The sequence below is a fragment of the Ricinus communis genome, chromosome 2 (assembly GCF_019578655.1).
Source record: "Ricinus communis isolate WT05 ecotype wild-type chromosome 2, ASM1957865v1, whole genome shotgun sequence".
In the NCBI taxonomy this organism is placed as follows: domain Eukaryota; kingdom Viridiplantae; phylum Streptophyta; class Magnoliopsida; order Malpighiales; family Euphorbiaceae; genus Ricinus; species Ricinus communis.
In genome coordinates, this window is record NC_063257.1 from 2,243,081 (window position 1) to 2,261,736 (window position 18,656).

The window sequence follows — 18,656 nt, forward strand, 5'->3', positions numbered from 1 at the left end:
AGAGAACCAGCACTGTGGCTTTCAGGTTCCTCGTCTCTCAACTGTTAGCTAATAAAACGACTTGTCGTATAGAACTTTGGGTAATTCTTTCCTGTCGTCTTTTTGGAAACGACAAGGAGTTGTGGTCCTCAATCTTTGCCGAAATAAGACACTAGGCCCTAACTGGTTAAAAATACCGGCCCATATATTGGGCTGACCCAGCTCCCCGACAGCAAAACCGCAAAGCCCTTTTTCTCCTTCTTCTTCTTCCTCCTCCTTCGCTAACACTGGTTAGAGCTTCTTCTTTCAACAGTGAACTGAAATATTGAAATAAACGCGTATTACATTTCAGTCAATAATAAGATAACAATAAACAAATACAAAAAATGTCCCTTTCTTCCTATCGTGCTCGCTTAGCGCTCCTTGCTCTTCTCTCCGCTTCCACTTTCTACTGTTTCTACAAATCACGCCGTCTCAAACAACTTAAAACCTCCTTTATCCCTACCGCCGTTACTTCTTCTAATAGAGGTAAGCTCTTCTTTATCTCACAAACAGGAACCTCAAAAGCCCTAGCGCAACGCCTCCACATTCTATTTAAACTAAACGATCTCTCATTGGACTTGATCGATGCTAAAGACTATGAACCTGAAGACCTTTGTAAAGAAAATTTGGTAATAATCGTTGCTTCTACTTGGGAAGATGGAAAACCGCCTTCAAACGCTGATTTCTTTGCGAATTGGCTTGCGGAGAGTGCTGATGATTTTCGAGTTGGTTCTTTGCTGCTTTCTAATTGTAAATTCGCTGTTTTTGGAGTTGGAAGTAGAGCTTATGGCGACAGTTTTAATGCTGCTGCTAAAGATTTTTCTAAAAGATTGAGGGAGTTAGGTGCTAATGAGATTGTAGCGATCGGGGAAGGCGACGTGGATAGTGGTGAAATAGATGCCGCTTTTGAAGAATGGAGTGGGAAAGTGGTTGGGGTTTTGAAAGGAGGTAGCTTGGAGAACGGGTTTATTGGTTGTGAGAGTGAGAATGATAATGTTGTTGTTGACGATGATGATTTTCAAAGTAGCGATGAGGAGAATGGTGAATTGGAGTCGGGAATTGTTGATCTTGAGGATATCGCAGGTAAAGGACCTTCGAGGAGGAGGTTTAATGCGGTCACTGAAACTAATAGTAAACCAAATGGTCAGAAAGAAATGGTCACTCCAGTTATCAGGGCCAGCTTGGAAAAGCAGGCACGGCTATTACAATCAAATTCATGGCAATTAAATTATTGACTCTGTTTTTGTTTCTATTATTAAGCAATTCTTAATTGAAATTTGCAGGGATACAAGATTATTGGTTCACATAGTGGTGTCAAAATTTGTAGATGGACCAAATCACAACTTAGAGGCAGAGGAGGTTGTTACAAGCACTCATTTTATGGAATAGAAAGTCATAGGTAAGATTGTCACTTTATATTACTGATCTTTGTTTTATGCCTTCATGTTTACTATTTTAATTATAACTTAAGTTATAGCTTGTTCCGATTTGTTTTGTCTGGAAATCTGAATTGCTCTTGAATGAAACAGATGCATGGAGGCAACTCCTAGTTTGGCTTGTGCAAATAAATGTGTTTTCTGTTGGAGGCATCATACAAATCCAGTTGGAAAGAACTGGCAATGGAAGATGGATGATCCTCTAGAAATTGTGAATTCTGCCATAGATCAGCATACAAAGATGATTAAACAAATGAAAGGGGTTCCTGGTAAGTTCTATGTCAATGTTGGTGCTGTTGGTAGTCAACAGGGATTATGAAATCTTTCCTAGATACACTAGCATTTAGGAATTCTGCTTCTGTCGTTTAGCATGTCATATTGTCTCAATCTAAGAGATTCATAATACTCACTGAAAATTATATCATCCCACTTTAATAAACCTTCATTTTTGGGACCTGGGTTGAGCTAAATACTTTGTTAAATTGTGAGCCATAAACATGCAGTGCCTAGTAACTGCTTTCCTGTTATTAAGTAAAATACATGCCTAATGAATCTGAGCCTGTAGATTATAGAAACAAATGAATAGCAAGTTATGTGCTATATGTAGCAAAGCCAATGCCAGCATTGACTGCAATTTCTGTTCCTGCAGGTGTTACAATGGAACGCTTGAATGAAGGGCTGTCTCCCAGGCATTGTGCTCTATCACTTGTCGGTGAACCTATCATGTACCCAGAGATTAATACACTTGTGAATGAGTTGCACCAAAGGCGGATATCAACTTTTCTAGTGACAAATGCTCAGTTCCCTGAAAAGATCAAAATGCTAAAGCCTGTTACCCAGGTCTAAGGCTTCCATTTAATGTTTTGTTGAAGATGATTCCGGCTTCAAAATATCATTGTGTATTGCTCATGAACATCAAAGCTATGTGATTTTTTTGATACATGCAGTTATATGTCAGTGTTGATGCTGCAACAAAGGAGAGCTTGAAGGCAATTGACAGACCACTATTTGGTGATTTTTGGGAGCGATTTATTGTAAGTACTTTTTATCTTGCAGTCTTTGGTGAACTAATAGGTTAGTTGGTCATGTAACCTTTGTCCAGCATGAATAGATGAGAGATACTTCTGCCAGCCTTGTTCTTTTCTTTACTTTGGGAACAATATGCCCCCTTGATATCTCATAGGCCTCAAGTTAGAGCCTTATGCTGCCTGATAATACTTGAAGCTCTAGGTTTCTAGGGTTTCGCATAAAAATCTCGTTTAAGATCCATCTAGTCAGGGGTCCTACTATCTAAGCCGTTTTACTTTCTATGCTTTATTAGAATTACTTTCATGCCGGCATCTCCAATGTTCTTTACCTTGATGTCCTGTTTGATATAAAGGAGGCTGCTCCAGTGTTAACTTCTTCTTAAAATGCTGTCAGGATTCCTTGAAAGCTCTCAGGGAGAAACAGCAGCGTACTGTGTACCGCTTGACACTGGTGAAAGGATGGAATACAGAGGATGTTGATGCTTATTTTAACCTCTTTAGCATCGGACAGCCTGATTTTATCGAAATTAAAGGCGTTACATATTGTGGATCGTTAGTATTTTTGCCTATGAATTTTTATTGTCTATTAATGCTGGTTTTGATGATCATCTTTTTTCCCTTCCTTGTAGGTCTGCTACATCAAAGTTGACAATGGAGAATGTGCCCTGGCATTCCGACGTGAAAGCTTTCTCAGAGGCCTTAGCTCTTAAAAGCAAAGGGGAATATGAGGTAGCTTGTGAGCATGTCCACTCTTGTTGTGTGCTCTTGGCCAAAACTGAGAAGTTCAAGGTCAATGGTCAATGGTTCACATGGATAGACTATGAGAAGTTCCATAATCTGGTTGGTAACAGCAACAATGTCTTTTCCTTTTGTAAGGCACCCTTCCTCAGAAAATACTATGTCACAAGCGATAACATTTTCTTTCTCATGAAATACAGGTTGCTTCTGGAAAACCTTTCAATAGCAAGGATTACATGGCTCCCACACCTTCCTGGGCTGTTTATGGAGCAACAGAAGGTGGTTTTGATCCAGATCAGTCTCGCTATAGGAAGGAGAGACATCATAAATCAAGCCATTGACCAACCAGGTTAGGGTTTTGAATCAATATAGATTTGTTGGAAGTTTATTCATCTTGTTTGTCAATTCTAGTCATAGCATACTGTAACCAGTAAAACAATTTTGCATTACATGGCTATAGAGAGAGCCAAAAGTGATTAGTCTGTCAGCATTGAGTTTAGCTCTTCTTTTTTCTTTTTTAAATTTTGAAAGAATGTTTTGAGTTTCATAAATGAGTAAAGGGTCTTTTGTAATTCATTGGAGGTCAATTATCTTGTAGCTAAATTGATTTAGAAGTTTGATACCCAAATAATTACTTGATGCTTTTAGAAATAGCATCCCAATATTAAGTTTTTTCGTGCAAGGTGATCCACTAGCTAAGAAAATTTTGGATTATTTCTGTACTTTAGACCTGGTTGTATAGACCTCCAAGTTTCTTTTTTTTTTTCTTTTAATCTATCCTTGATTCTGGTGACTCCTCTTTCATCAATGTAAATATCCATTTTCATAAAAAGGAAAAAGAAAAAGAACACCATATAGAGTTTGGAGACTGTCCTTGTAAGTTTGGTCATTCTACATCTGGAACCTTGTCTATAAACAGCATCGCTTGGAAGATTATCTTTTTACTCTCTTCTGCAATTGTAGGATTGTCAGTTTATACTTACTTGCGGATGTTTTGAAATCTCAAATCCTTTTAGGCTATCCTTGTGATGAAATAATCTCGAGCCTGATAGGTAATGGTCTTTTGTAGCAAGCTCTTCTTCTACTTATGCAGTGCAAGTTGTGGTTTTAGTCAAATAGGGTGACTGTTGTTAGGCGAGTAAAAAAGTGGAACTGGTCTTGAAATCGAAATTCAGAACAAAAATATTTTAAAAAAAAAAAAGTGGATGAAGAGCAATTGATAGAAACAGGGATGGTGAGAATTATTGCATAATCTGATTGAGCGCACAAGGTGAACCTGCTCCCCACATATTGGTGACAATGACCTGGCATAATGTAATAATTCATGTCTATGTGCCAGACTTGTTAATTTTTGTATCCTCTTCCGCTTCAAGCGATTGAGCTATGATAATACAAGCCTCTTAACTTCTTTTAGTCGGTCAGAATATACAAAGGCTCCCAGAAAATGATGATGAAATGAAGAAAAATATAAATGGGACAGAACATACACGAATTCCAGAAGTAAAAATAATTCGGTCTGCGACAGCGACAGCGACACTCTCAAGTCTTAGCAGAAGCGTGAGGCTACGGACCTCTGAAGTATCGTATCAGAGTCTCTTCTTTGCAACCGCTTCATTCACAGACTGCCTAAAGAGTCCTTCGTAGGAAGACGGTTCCTTGAAATATGCATTATAACGTTGGTCAATTGTAGGTCAAGCTGACGCGTTAAACACGTCAAATTACAGTTTTCGAATCTTTCTTTCGCTGCTACTTATTTAGAATCTCAAATTTGACATGTTAGTGAGTTAAGACTAACACAAGAGACAAATCTAAGTTGAAGATCTTATCATTATTGAATATTACATATTAACTAAACACGATAAGGATGCGATCAAAGTTGTGAATAGTTATTTTTAAAGGAAAAAAAAAAAGAAAAAGAAAAAAGCTAATCTAGTATTAAGCATAAATTAACCTTGCACCTAAAAGATTTGCTGCCAGTATCAAGGCTTATACTGGAGGATACTTTGAGAATTGAAAAAAAAAAAAAAAAAAAACAGAAATCATCGACTCAATGAACTCGTGTATTTACTCTTGTAATAGCAACAAAAAAATTTTGTAATCTAAATGCCAATGAAGCAGCAGCTCCAAACGTCTTAAGATTTTGAAGTTGGGGCCGCCAAACTTTTTCAGACTGGGTCCCTTTAAGTAGCGCGTGACTGCCACTGTCTCGATTGCGATCTTTCTTTATCTTTTATTTTTATTTTTCTTGGTTTTCATTTAACAAATAAAGTTGAAAACTGTTGGCAGAAGTTTTCTACTCATTCGCCCCGTGGGTGTCTCATCATCTCATTCTCACTCACCTTTCCTCCACTATCACAGAGTGGCAGTGTTCTTTCTTTCTTGACTTTTCCTTCATTTCTTTTTTTCTAATTTCTTTGGAGGACAAATCCTTCTCTATCTTTAATATTGCTTCTCTAATTTTCGGCACCATTGGGACCCAGAAACTCGCCTTCTCTGAACGCGTAAAACCCACGCTCAGTCAGGTCAGCTGTTAGTTACTTCCAACCATCAACGTCAGTGATTGGTTTAGCTGAGGCGGCTGGGGCCAATGGCTTTTTGTTGATAATTTTTTGGGGGCGTGACTTCCACGTGCTCTTTACAGAGAAATGAGTTGGCATCCATTTCGATTGTTTAGCCTCAAATCAACCTCCTTCTTCTTCTTCTTCTTCTTACCATAATACAACACACACATGCACACCTTAAATCTAATTATCAAACCCTCCAATAATCATAATCACATAGGAATAATCAACATAACAATTTACAATATATGTTGGTTATTGGTTATTCATGTATTAATAAGCACAATCAAAACCATAATCAACCAAACTTGAGCCTTTTCTTTCTTTCTTTCTTTCTTTCTTTGTGCTTTTCTTCATATCAAACAAGCGAACCAAAATAATAAAAGAGTAATAATTTATGATATGATCGAGAAGCTTTCATCATTAATAAATTGCAACTTGATTAAAAGTTTAAAAAGAAAAATCCTAAAATCGCAACTTAATTAAAAAATTAAAAAAGAAAAATCTCAGACAAAGGAAATTGTTCTTGTGATTGTTCCCTAATTGATTATCAACTTAAGTGCAAGGCTATGAACCACTAATTCCCTACCTGTTTAACTGCTCTTTCTGGGTTTGCTTTTCCTCCTTCTGCTTCTTCTTGGAGGTTCCCTCGCTTCTTCTTTCTTTTTCCCTCGAGAAGTAGAAGCTGATGGTCCCTCGCCTTCACCCTCCGCCTGTTGCTGTTTCTCTTCTTCTTTAATGCTGCTTTTAGCTTTCTTTAATTGATTCTCAACAACTTCTTCCACTGGGTGTGCCCCTCCTGTTGCTTCTTCTTCTTTTTTATTTTCACTTTCCATCTTTTCAATAATCTTGCGAGGCCTGCCTCTCTTTCTTGGAGTTTGAGACTGAGGCTGGGTTGATGAAGCTTCTGCTATTGCTACAGAAAGTTCCTTCGTCTTCTGAGGCTTCTTCTTACCCATCAATCTCTCTCTTTCTATCACCAATCACAAACTCTTTTTTTTTTTTTTCCTCCTTCTCTCACAACAAAGGAGCATAAAACAAAAAGAAAAATCAAATCCGTTTTGTGCTTTCTATAATCTTATGCCTCTTTCTTGATTCAAGAAACCAAACAAAAACAAGAAATCTTTCCACCTATATATACAATAGGGGTCTCACCCTCAACAGCAACAAAGTTCCCTTTTTTCCTTCTCTCGCTAATAAAAATGATAGAGTAGCTGGAGTTACAATGGATCTTTTTTACCAATATCCAGGATTCCAGACACCAATTAATGCAATCCGGTCTATCTCTTTCTACAAAACCGATAGCAATTTTACTTTAAAAAAATAATAAAGATGACTGAAAGCTCAAAAACGCAAGCAACATAAGCTCAATCTTTCCTTTTCTTTGTCTATGATATCATCCACGAATAGTAGATGTAGGGCTATTCTTTTGTAGCAGAAGAAAAGACAAGTTGGAGGAAATGAGGTTGAAAGGTAGTGGTACGATAAGAAATATGAGAGTGTAATCGGTAAGACTAGAGTAACCATGGTTAGGGTTGGACCAAAAACTTTATATTGAAAAAGGGCATGTAGATTTTACGTGGGTATGGTTAATGTACTCCCCTATGACTCAGACTCAGTGTCTCAGTCTGACCACTTGTGTCGCTTCCCGGGTTTCGCGTCTTTTTTGCCCTTTGATTTTTATTTTTTCTTTTCGCTCTTTGAGACTCCGTTAGTTTATTTTGCGCTTAAATAATAATAATTTAGAATGGTATGTGCTAGATGATGTATATGTTATTGCCAACTCACTATAATGTTTACAAATAATTACAAACTATTCAACTCTTAGTATAATAATTTCTATATCTCAAAATTGGAAATGATAAGTCAACCTTGAGTTGGTTAAAGTAAGTAGCGCCAATATTATTTAACGACTGTTTTCCAACTACAATACAACCTTTTTACTCAAATCTTGTCGATATCAATTTAAGCATTAACCCATGAACAAAGTAATTTTTGGTTCTTCTCAATAATAATTGTTTTATTACTAATCATAGTTGAAAATAAATAATAAAATAATTTTCAAAAATAGCATAATTTTTTTCTTCCAAAATATATCTTCAACTTTATATTCCAATGTGTTCTTTTACCATGTAAATTATAAAGAAAAGAAAAACTACAAACACGGGTTAAATTTAATAATAATAAAAAAAAAATTTAGTTAAGATATAAACAAAAAACACAATAAACACAAAAAGTTTTTAAAGAAAAAGGTGCAAGGAAAAAAATAGTAATTTCTTAATTTTACTTTCTAACATAAAATACATGCTTTTATTTATAAAATGACCGGTAAAATCTTCATATATATTTTATGACAAGAAACTTCTAGGCGAAGAGGGCACAAAAAGAGAAGGAGAAGGGAAAAAAGGAAAAGGCAAAACGGAACAATGGAGAACTTCGAGTAACGCTATAAGCCGGCGGTGGGTTTTTAGGTTTTGGGTCCCAAAAAGAGCAATAAGGTTGGGCTTAATGGGTTTAAGAATGCCACGGACCAAAGCTTAGTTTGTTATTATATATTTCATCCATTGGGTTTAATGGGCCTGGGAATGTAAGGAAGCAAGACTCGGTATCCAAAAATAGGCCCATGTGATGATCCAAATTCTGAAAAACTCAACTTCGATCAATTAATATAGAAATTAAAATTAACATATCATAGTAAACACTGTGAATTATTATTATTTCTCCTAACAACATACTTACTTATACACTCAGTGTAAAATGCTTAGCTTAGGAAAAGCCAAATACATGTTAATTAATCCATGTCCAAATATAAAACGCTTGGTTATGTGTCTAAGAGATTATTGATCATAAAAACACCTATGATTTTTTTTTTCCCTATTTTCAGAAAAGATTTGTCTATGAATTCTGGATAATTTGTAAGGCTTTAAACATTTGCCTCCCCAATTTTTTTATACGATTATTGTAATTTCTACACTTTTACTAATATTTCTCATTTTTTATTTATTTATCAGAAATTTGTTACTTAAATCTTAATATATATTTTTATTTATAATATCAAACTGATTGATTGATAGATAACTCATATATATATTTATAATTTTTTAATATAAAAATATAAAATATTTATATATATATTCTATTCCTATTAATTTTTTATATATACATTAAATGTACGGTAATTCAACTTTAGTCGTTGGGTCCTAGTCATCCCCTGTGGTGATACTCAAAATTACAATGAATTAGCGGAAGAAACAAACAGAATAAGGGCAATGTGGTTTCAGCCGTTAAGTTGCAATTGCAATTAAGCGAGCAAGAAAAAAAGAAGCAGCACGTGTTGCAATACTGAACACATCGTTTTCGAACATGGAAAACACCAACCCGTTTCTCGTAAATGCAAATTCCTTAGCGTTGTCACACTCTAATCGGATAAGATGATAATAATAGTACGCTATTGCTTTTTGTTTTGCTTATTACAAAGAAACCTCCTCATCGACAGCTGAGATTGCAGTATACTAATTAAAATTACAAAAATTGTCCCTTAGAGAGACAGCTGCCGTTAAAAAGGTCATCACCATCCAGGTCTCATCACTTGCCCAATTTTCTTTCTCTCTGTCTCGGGTTTTCGAATTATCTCCACCTCTATAATAGTGATATATATGTGTATTAGTGGGTCAGAGATTTTTGTTGTAGACCAAAAGGTCTATTGCTCTAATCCGTTGGAGCCACGAAAGTGCCTTTGGATGATCAATAAACCAATTCCTATGGCTTGAAAGCGATTTCATAAGTCGGCTATTTGCTAAACTACATACTGTATAATTAGACTAGTGGGTCCCCTCGCTCTCCAACTATGGATACAAGACTTTTGTGGTAAGCTTATTTTCCTTTTCTTTTCGGGGTTCTGTATTATTCTAGAGCATATAATTTGTTTTTCGCTTCTTGTCTGGCCTGTAAATTATTTGCTAATGGCCGGCTCCTTTATTGGGCTTTTACAAAAACTTTAAGGAAGAAGGATTAATAAGAGCCAAAAAAAAAAAAAAACGGAAATTTTGTTTTGTTTGTGCGTGTTTCCTTTTTAATTTGCTATGCGGGAAAAGGTCGTTAAATTAGTTCTTAAGTTGTTGGTATTTTGATTAATATTTGGATTGAAAGATATGAAATTATTTAAGTGAATTGATTCTCGCGGTCAAAAGTTGCCATCTTTGTTGCCACTGGTACGTTCCTCTGTTTTTCTTCTATATCAAAGAATGATTTGATCCTCTGTTCTTGTCTCTGCTTTGATAATCTGTCTTGTTTCTTGCTAATGCTGAATATGGATAACTTTTTGTTTTCCAACTTTTGTTATTAATTTAGTGTTTAATTATGCGGATTGGATTGGAAATAACTGTTTTTTTTTCCTTTTCCATTTTTTGGATCGTCTATGTTATTCCTTTTTTTCAGAGTTATATATACATCTTTGAAGTCTGGATTTTTATTGGGCTTTTATTTCTTATTAGAATAATAAATAATTAATGTATTCTTTGATCATCTTTCTCTCAATGGGTCAGCTAGAATAGTTGGATCACATCTCGTCTCTTATCCTTGTTTTAAGGGTTTCTGTTTCCTAAATATTAGGTCTCCCTTCTCTATTTGCATGGATATGATTCTGACATTCTGGTTTTCTGTTTTTTTTTAGGTATGTCGTTTTAACATTCTTTAGAATTATGATCATCTAATTTCCTATTGTACTTGTATCTAGATGCTACCAATCCAATTCAGTTTGGAGGATTTCAGTGAGGATTAAGCTCCCTGGATCATCATCATGGAGGGTTCTTATGAAGCATCAACCAATGGTGAAACAGCAAATTCCAATCTTCAGATTATTAGATATTCTCCATTCCAACCCTGCGCCAAATTCTCTTCACCCTGGTTTGATTTGAGAGTGTTTTATGTTAGAATAAGTAATTTCACAGTTGATGCTTCAACTCCGGAATGTCTCACTGTCAATCATATCCCTCTGAGCCCTCATACCCTTTTGGAAATCAATGGTGTTAGAAGTAGCATGTATTCTGATGGTGTTTCTTCTCTCCTTAGAAGGGATCGAGTTGACAAGAAATCTGAAGAAGCTACATTCGTCAGTACAGATAGTATTAGAACCACAGGAAGTGTGAAATTTGAAGTTTTTGACTCAGATGATCTTGTTTTATCCGGGGTCTTGGAGATGTCTAGTAGTAATGGTTTTATCGGGGAGTTGAAAAGCAATGGGAAGAGATGGAGTATGAATTGTGAATCAGAGATCACAGCTGGTACTGGCTTTTTGAAAGGGAAACACATTGCTGGTACTGAATTGCCAACCATTGAGGTTTATGTTACAGGTTGCTTCTCTGGAACCCCTATCATATTAACTAAGACTTTGCAACTTAGTTATCGCAAAAAGCATATTAGGAAGGGCATGTTGGATGCAATTCCGGAGTATGAGACCACCGAATCCCAGAAAAATGTTTCACGTGAACATGACCTGCAGGTATGTACTTGAGCATTTTGGTATAAAAATCTCAATGTTGCAATAATAACTTTTGGTAGATAATTTTCTTTATGCTGTATCTAATAATTTTTGGTAGATAAATTTCTTTATGCTGTGTGGAGTAATTTTGTGCATTGAAGGGCTTGATTTTCGTGTTATATTAGTGGTTAATATGATCTGATTCAGTATTCAAGTCGTTGACGAGATCATCTTATCTAGTGTCTTGGTTGAATTCCACCCTCTTTTTTTAGCGGTTCCAAATGTGCTTCCTGTCTTGAAACATGTTCCTTGTACAAAAAATCCCCATACTAGTTAAACATTACATGCTTGAAATGACATTATGGCAAAAAGAATCTTATCCTAGTAGACGTGACCGGGGGCATGGGCAGGCACAATTCTCAAGATAGACAAATAGTATTCAGTTTCCTTTTTTTTTTTTTTCTTTTTTTACCTTTTCAGTTGTATTGTTTTCACTATCCTTCCTCTGGCAGATCCTGACAGGATGGGGGCTGGGGTGGGGGGTGGTGTGGGTTGGTGTTCACTTGTGGGCCCGCCATCTTTGTGCATGTTTCACGCTGGCCTCTGCTCCTCCATCATTAGTTGTTGAACCTCATGGTTATTGGTTGAATTGAACTTCATAATTCACTTTTATCTGAGCTTATCGGAAAGTTACAGTAAGCTAATTGATCTCCGTGGAGTTATGAGTCTAACATTTGAGATTCATTGGGGTGGAGTGAGTTGTAAAGACAAATATAAACCATGCTGGCAAAAGTATCAGCCTAGCCCTTGCTCAACATAAATGTCTTACTGTATGAAGTAGTCTGTCATCAACTGTATGATATGCCTGAGAATATCCTCTGTAAGGGAAACCTCTGATAATCTTGGGCCTTCATTTGTCATTTTTTTATTCTTCCTCAGAGCTTTAAATTTTCTTTTCCAGCCTTTGTTCTTAAACTTTGTTATGATACTGAGTGTCAGAATCAAATTGCTACAAAACTACTTACTTTGCATATGCAGCTTAGATGACAACACTAATATCAATTTGTAAAAGCTACCCTTACAAGATGTGTCAGGAGAAGTTGCACAACACATAAAATCAACTTAAATAAGGATAATTGCATTTTGTTAATTGACAGGTGGACCCTCTATTGCCTATTGCCTACCTGGAGGATACTACAATTCTTTTCCTACTACACAAAAAGAATACTCCTTTTAATATATAGATTGCTTTAGTTCAATGTTATGAAGGTCTAATGTCTTTGCTGTAGGTTTTTCAAGTGTTGTAGTAAACTAAACGAATTGGCATTCTGAAGAAGAGTTGACGAGTAACATGATTTATTGGTTAATTGTATTTGATTCATCTAATTGGGACATAGTCCTTTCATGTGAGTGTGAGAATAAGCTTTCTTTTTACGTAATGCAGTTATTCATGCATAATTTGCATGAAGATTGTATGTGATTTGTTGGTGCACGCATTTTATGGAAGTTCTGCTGTTTTTATGTGCAAAGCGTCATGTTTTGGATGCTTGTCCAGCGTCCTACTTGTCTGCTCTCACACACTATCTCTCTACAAAAATTATGTGTCATACTTATTCATTTCTTTCTGTTAGGTGGGGTTGTTGTAGGTAAGGTTTCCCTTATATCATCATGACTCATTATTATGCTTTTCTTTTTCATGAAACATGGAGAAAATACCATTTTTAAAAAATTATTTTGAGGTAATATAATGTGAAACTTCTGAAGAAAAATGCTGAATATCTTACCGGAACGGAAACATTGACTACCAATTTCTTCCTGTCAATGGTTCTCCAGGCATCTATTGATTTGCATTACTGTCTAGTAACTGTTTGAGTTCACTTCAAACTTTCACTTTTTTCTTTTATTTGTTAGCCTTTTTTCATATGATATTGTCAGTAATATGTTTTTGTTATTTACTTTTGTAAATTTTAATTGCAGGTAGCAGAGTACAGAAGTTACGAAGCAGAAAATGAAGAAGAGTATAATAACATGTACTGGAGGACGGAATATATGGATGGTGAAGACGGAGAGCTGTCATGGTTTAATGCGGGTGTAAGGGTTGGCGTGGGGATTGGGCTTGGAATTTGTCTTGGAATCGGTATAGGAGTAGGTTTGCTGGTTCGGACATACCAATCAACTACCGGAAACTTTAGAAAACGGCTTGTGTGATACCTCTTTTTTCTTCAACAGCTATGCGTCGTTGGTTCCCTCCAAATCTGATAAAAGCAGCTAACTTTCCTCCATGTTTAAATGATGGGCTTTTGACTACAAGATTTTGACCGAGTTTTATGTCTAGCTGACTGTTTTCTTTCCTTGTTGGTGTGCGTCTGTATGTGTGTTTTCTCTCCCTATCTAAACTTGTAATGAGATGTGATGTTTTTCTAGAAAGGGTATAACGGATAGTTAGATTGAACTGATGGGAATGAATTACAGTCCTTCACATTAATCTCAAGGTTATACTTGTATGAGTTTGTATCACTTGTATTTCCCTGTAAATAAGATCTGTTTTTGAGAAGCCAATTTGGTGTCTTGTGATTTGGTACTTTACGAAGAGAATTATTAGGTTGAGACACGGTGCAGTAATGTTTTAAATCAGAATACGGAAATAACAAAAAGCCATGTTTCAGAAGACGCAACGAAAATAAAGATACTCGTACTTCGATATTTTCAGATGTCTGATGTGAGATGAAAGAGACATCACTCTCCCTATTTCTCTCTTCCTGCCATCTTTATTAGCACAATTTCTTGCATCTCTTTCTTGATCTTCTGCTCAAATCATCCCTAACCATCTCTTGATTTTGACAATCTAAAAGTTAGAGCTACTTAATATTCTTTTTTGAACTCTTTTCTTCTAATATATGGTTCACAACTTAAAATATACTGAAATCAAAACATATCTAAGTCGAATTGTTTATCCATGGTCTGGTTCTAATTCCATCTTTAATGGAATCAAAACTTAAAAACACAGAAAGAAATAGAATATACACAAAAAATCAAGATGAAAAAAGAAAAAAGAAAGAAAAAACGAAAAGGAGAACTGAATAGACAACGGTGGGGAGCAGCATTATTTCATTCCGGTGAATTCATGGTTCACAGAGAGGGTATCTGCCAAAGCATAAGATACGGTAGATTTGGGAGGAAACATAGGGCTTCCCTTGCGTACTACGAGTTGCACATTCTGTCATCCTAGCTAGAATATTGCTGACAGATATTGATAGTGTCTTACAGAATCTTAAGATCTTGATTCCATCCAGTTGATGGCTTCTAATAAAGAACATATATATATATATATGTAATAGTTATATATTGCCACTGCAATAATAACTCTCCAAAGTTGGGAAGCTTAGACAGCTGGAGGCACTAGGCCAATTGGCTCTGGAACAACCTCAGCTCCATGATGCCCATTTGTAGCCGCTTGATGCTTATCGTTCAATCCCCAGAATGATGCCGTTTTGACATCATCTTGAGCCATTAAGCTTGAGAACTCTTGATGATCATACTTCAACATGGCTTTTCCTCCAAAGTCTGTTGGAAGATTCACATCATCGAAATATGACCTCATGAGCTCTACACTCTCAAGATTCTTGGGATACACAAACTTCACCTTTTGGAATGTTTTGGCATCAATGAAATACTTGACAATCTGCATGCCAAACACAGAACTCTTGTTAATCCTGCAAACTCACCACTTGTTTATAAGTTAACAGTTCACTAAGAAATGTACCCTGTGCCATCTACACCAAGGAAGAAGATGGGAGATGTTATATATTTCATAATGAGTTTCTGTTTTTGACCACTAGCAAAAAATTTTGTTGGTTATATTTATCCATGTGGCTCATGGGTTTTTCCATGTGTATACTGTACACTACTGAAAGGAAGGCTGCCTCATTTATCCCCATTAATTACCAGACTGTTGGCGAAAAATATCTCAAGGCAGCTAGAGAACAAAAAATCACATTGCACTTTCTAACTTTTAAGAACTACAAAAAATGAAGCATCTCGGATTCAGACAAGGCCAATGTATTATCTCCATGAGCCAAAACTAAAAGCTACAACTATATATTCCTTAAAATCTCACATTTTAGAAGATTAGTCGAGAAGGAATAATAATATATAGCAATATGACAAGGTTAGAATTGCTGCGTGCACTGCCTAAACTAACTTAGATGCTGATTCACAAGGACCAATTATCAGCATGTTTCGTGGTTACAGCTGAAGTATTTCTATTGTTAATTTTGAAATCCAGAATGCAGTCAGGGGAAGAAGAAATCAAACCTTCCAAAATGCTTCAAAAATCCGTGGAGGATTATAGAGAAATGCTATGGCTAGCCTCTCAGGATAGTGGTTCTGTAATATATTAATTGTTTCACGAGCTGTTTTTATGGGCACGCTGTTGCTAATTGACCACCCAGTAAAGTCTATCAACCATGCCATTTCTTCTTGACCCTCTGGAAGGTTAATTATAGCATTCTCTATGATATACACCAAATGTCGCAGCTGATTTTCTATTGATTTTGTATTCTGCACAGTTGCCAATAGTGTTAATTTCAAATTGCAGAAAGTTATTGGAATTTGTTTTAAGAATCATCCAAAGTCAATACCTGCATTCCTGGCCTCAGTATAAGTACAGTCCTTCCTTGTCTGTCACGAAAGTTTGCTCTGTACAGTTTACCAGTCTCACTTTCAATTGCAACTTCATTCTGACATAAAATCAGTATCAGAGAAATTTTCGAGTATCCAAGCTCAATAAAAACAGGTATATTGAGGCTTCTATATTGATCACGTAGGAAAATAATACCCAACGGATTTCTTCAGGTTTATACGCTGATCTCCACTTAAGGGTTTCTTCCAGCATTTTCTTTGATTTGTCTACATTCCAGCTCCGAGCTTCCAGATATCTTCTCAAACATGCATCGGTGCAATATTGTAAACTACGTCCAGATAGGGGTCCAATCACATTCCTAAGCTCATTGATCTGAATCAAGAGTGAAGTTAGCAAACCTAAAAGTGTAGACAATGCAACTTCTAACTATACAACAGTACTACTACCGAGACAGAGACTTCCATCCTATTACCTTAGACTTCTGCTTCAGAGATTCATCCTCCTGATCCTTGTGGGAATTACTCCAACGATGAAACATTGCAATTGTAACCTAATTCGACCTATAACACCAAATATCACATAAGAACACCTAAAAGCTTAATTCCAAATAAACTAATGATAAGCAGCAAGTATAAGCTGCCCTCAAAGAAATAACAAATTCAACAATTGACAAACAAAAAGGAGCATAGTGATATAACTACCTTCATTAGAGTAACACATCATAGACCAAAGTACCACAATAGAGTAATGATTTGAAATAATTACTCATGTCTTAGCCAAGAAAAATTACATAATGAAGTCTATTGCTGATAGAAGAAAATTCAAATTTCAAATCAAGTCACAAGGTTACTCTCAGTAAGGCCCTTTAGAGTCAAAAATTAGATCACAAGAGCAATGCAATCAAACTAATTGAAATTGCATATAGGAATAACTTGTGTCAAGTCTGAACTGAAAACAAACCTAACACATAACCGCAAGTCATACAGATGGGATACTGCTCGCAAGTCATGTCATATAAATAGTAACAAAAACATGAACTAAGACTACTAGGCCAACTGCATGTCAGATCAACACAATTATCACGATCTAACCACAGTCCAATCGATTTAAATTTATAAAAAAAAAAACACAAAATTAAGAATATCAGCCTTCAAATTATCTCTGAAAGAAAAATCAAGGAGAACAAAGAGCTAAAATTTATACATAAAAAACAATAAAAATGTATAGTAAAGTCATTCGGAGGAACAAGCTGTAGACATTTTCTCTGTTACATAGAGATCCTATTCCAAATAAGAAAACTAAAAATTGAAAACAAAATCAGTGATAGACCCACCAAAACTCACATGCTTCTGTAAAGCCTTCAACCAAATTCAGCTATCAAATAAATTATTAAAACAAGACCAGCAGAACAGAAACCAAATAAAAAGAGATCATCAACTGTTTAGAACTGAATATACCGAGTGAAGTAATCACAAACAACCGCCAAAAAGAAAGAAAAATGGTTGCAATTTCTTTCTGCAGTCTCTGTGTTCTTATCGTGGATTTGCAATTTTGCAAAATAGATCCGTATAATTTTCTTTAAAGGGTAGGATTGAAGAGAAAAAAGAAAAAAAGCTTTTGAACGGTAGTGAGAACTAAAGACATCTTTTAAAGTATAAAGCTGTACGGTATCACGGATTCGGCCAGTCTGCTGTGATCATTAAAGCTTAGTGCAGATGCGAATACTTAGCTTATAATTAGCAATTTAACACCTCTCCTTTCTGTTTAGGAAAAATAAAATATTGCTTAAGAAACAAAAAAAAGAAAAAAGATTGGACAAGAGATGGATGGATGGAGCAAACAGTCTGTTTAACAACGACACACGTGCATGCTACAAAGTCTTCAAGTCTTAACCGGGTAGGACTAGTTTGGCTGTCGGTTTTTGAATACTGCAAATGGGTCTTCTCCTATCATTTATTTTTGGAAAAATATTATAAAAAAATAAATCAATTTTTATTACGCTTTCATATGAACTAATTAATTAATTTGAATATGGTTTACGGTATTAACCCTAATACTAAGCCTAGAATATGACGTAGACGGCTGTAAATAGATAATTTATAAGTTAATGATCTAATAATCTGGCCCAGATTTCTTTTAAAAATTAATTTATGCTGTAAAATTTATAAAATCGTTTTATGCCAAACGAGTCAAAAGAAGTTTAGATTCAGGTCAAAAAACGTGGCAGGCTTCCTCCCAAAAAATTATAACGCCATTCTTATGCAACGTCGTTTTCTCCCCTATTTGTGATTAAATAGCTCGACTCTTTTGAATTCCCTCTAGTCTGGCCAGGATCCTTTTTTTCCTGAGATGTATGTTACCGACATACCTATTTATTTTAGCCAAAATTCATTTTGAGATTTTCAATTTTATTCTATTAAAATTTTAAATCTTTATTTTATTTTATTAAAATTTTATATATTTTTAATGTTATTTAATAAAAATGTATACATATATTTTAAGATTTTTATTTTATTTTATTTTATTTTATTGAATTTTTAGATTTCTATTTTTATTTCATATTTCACATGTATTTTATGAAATTTTTATTTACGATAACAATTAATTTTTCAATAGAAACAAAAATAAAAAGACGATAATTCAATAAAAAGTTTAAAAATTAAAAAATCTAATAAATCTGCAGGCTTAGAAATATATTTTACAACATAGATATTATCTAGAAATAAATAATTCAATTTCTAATCGCATAGA

At 35.2% G+C, this 18,656-nt stretch overlaps 4 protein-coding genes across 11 annotated transcripts; 2 read left to right on the plus strand and 2 right to left on the minus strand.

Annotated features, from left to right (window-relative positions):
- The first annotated feature begins 68 nt into the window (after positions 1-68).
- LOC111946220 (uncharacterized) lies at positions 69-5,054 on the plus strand. 4 transcript variants are annotated; one of them, XM_025156620.2, is made up of 9 exons: positions 69-1,214; positions 1,305-1,420; positions 1,551-1,726; positions 2,107-2,297; positions 2,405-2,491; positions 2,880-3,037; positions 3,115-3,325; positions 3,424-3,572; positions 4,638-5,054. In XM_025156620.2, exons 1-8 carry the CDS (start codon positions 366-368, stop codon positions 3,562-3,564), a joined length of 1,929 nt encoding a protein of 642 aa, XP_025012388.1. In that variant the 5' UTR covers positions 69-365; the 3' UTR covers positions 3,565-3,572; positions 4,638-5,054. The 4 variants fall into 4 exon arrangements, with proteins under 4 accessions (XP_025012388.1, XP_025012386.1, XP_048226456.1 ...); XM_025156618.2 differs by having other exon boundaries at positions 4,646-5,054; XM_048370499.1 differs by lacking the exon at positions 4,638-5,054 and adding an exon at positions 4,293-4,439.
- A 208-nt stretch (positions 5,055-5,262) lies between these two features.
- Positions 5,263-7,288, minus strand: LOC8288923 (stress response protein nst1). The gene is made up of 2 exons (XM_048370966.1): positions 6,374-7,288; positions 5,263-5,927 (listed from the first exon to the last, which is right to left on the minus strand). Exon 1 carries the CDS (start codon positions 6,741-6,743, stop codon positions 6,378-6,380), a length of 366 nt encoding a protein of 121 aa, XP_048226923.1. The 5' UTR covers positions 6,744-7,288; the 3' UTR covers positions 5,263-5,927; positions 6,374-6,377.
- Positions 7,289-9,262: 1,974 nt separating this feature from the next.
- Positions 9,263-13,822, plus strand: LOC8288922 (uncharacterized protein At1g01500). Of its 2 annotated transcripts, none has more exons than XM_002510334.4 (3): positions 9,263-9,651; positions 10,520-11,284; positions 13,241-13,822. In XM_002510334.4, exons 2-3 carry the CDS (start codon positions 10,583-10,585, stop codon positions 13,469-13,471), a joined length of 933 nt encoding a protein of 310 aa, XP_002510380.2. In that variant the 5' UTR covers positions 9,263-9,651; positions 10,520-10,582; the 3' UTR covers positions 13,472-13,822. The 2 variants fall into 2 exon arrangements, with proteins under 2 accessions (XP_002510380.2, XP_015576532.2); XM_015721046.2 differs by lacking the exon at positions 9,263-9,651 and adding an exon at positions 9,673-9,995.
- Positions 13,823-14,340: 518 nt separating this feature from the next.
- On the minus strand, positions 14,341-17,756 carry LOC8288921 (phosphatidylinositol transfer protein 3). Of its 4 annotated transcripts, none has more exons than XM_015721524.3 (6): positions 17,249-17,756; positions 16,378-16,465; positions 16,101-16,277; positions 15,904-16,002; positions 15,578-15,823; positions 14,341-14,945 (listed from the first exon to the last, which is right to left on the minus strand). In XM_015721524.3, exons 2-6 carry the CDS (start codon positions 16,441-16,443, stop codon positions 14,646-14,648), a joined length of 888 nt encoding a protein of 295 aa, XP_015577010.1. In that variant the 5' UTR covers positions 16,444-16,465; positions 17,249-17,756; the 3' UTR covers positions 14,341-14,645. The 4 variants fall into 4 exon arrangements, with proteins under 4 accessions (XP_015577010.1, XP_002510379.1, XP_015577017.1 ...); XM_002510333.4 differs by having other exon boundaries at positions 17,363-17,753; XM_015721531.3 differs by having other exon boundaries at positions 17,239-17,307.
- Positions 17,757-18,656: the final 900 nt, after the last annotated feature.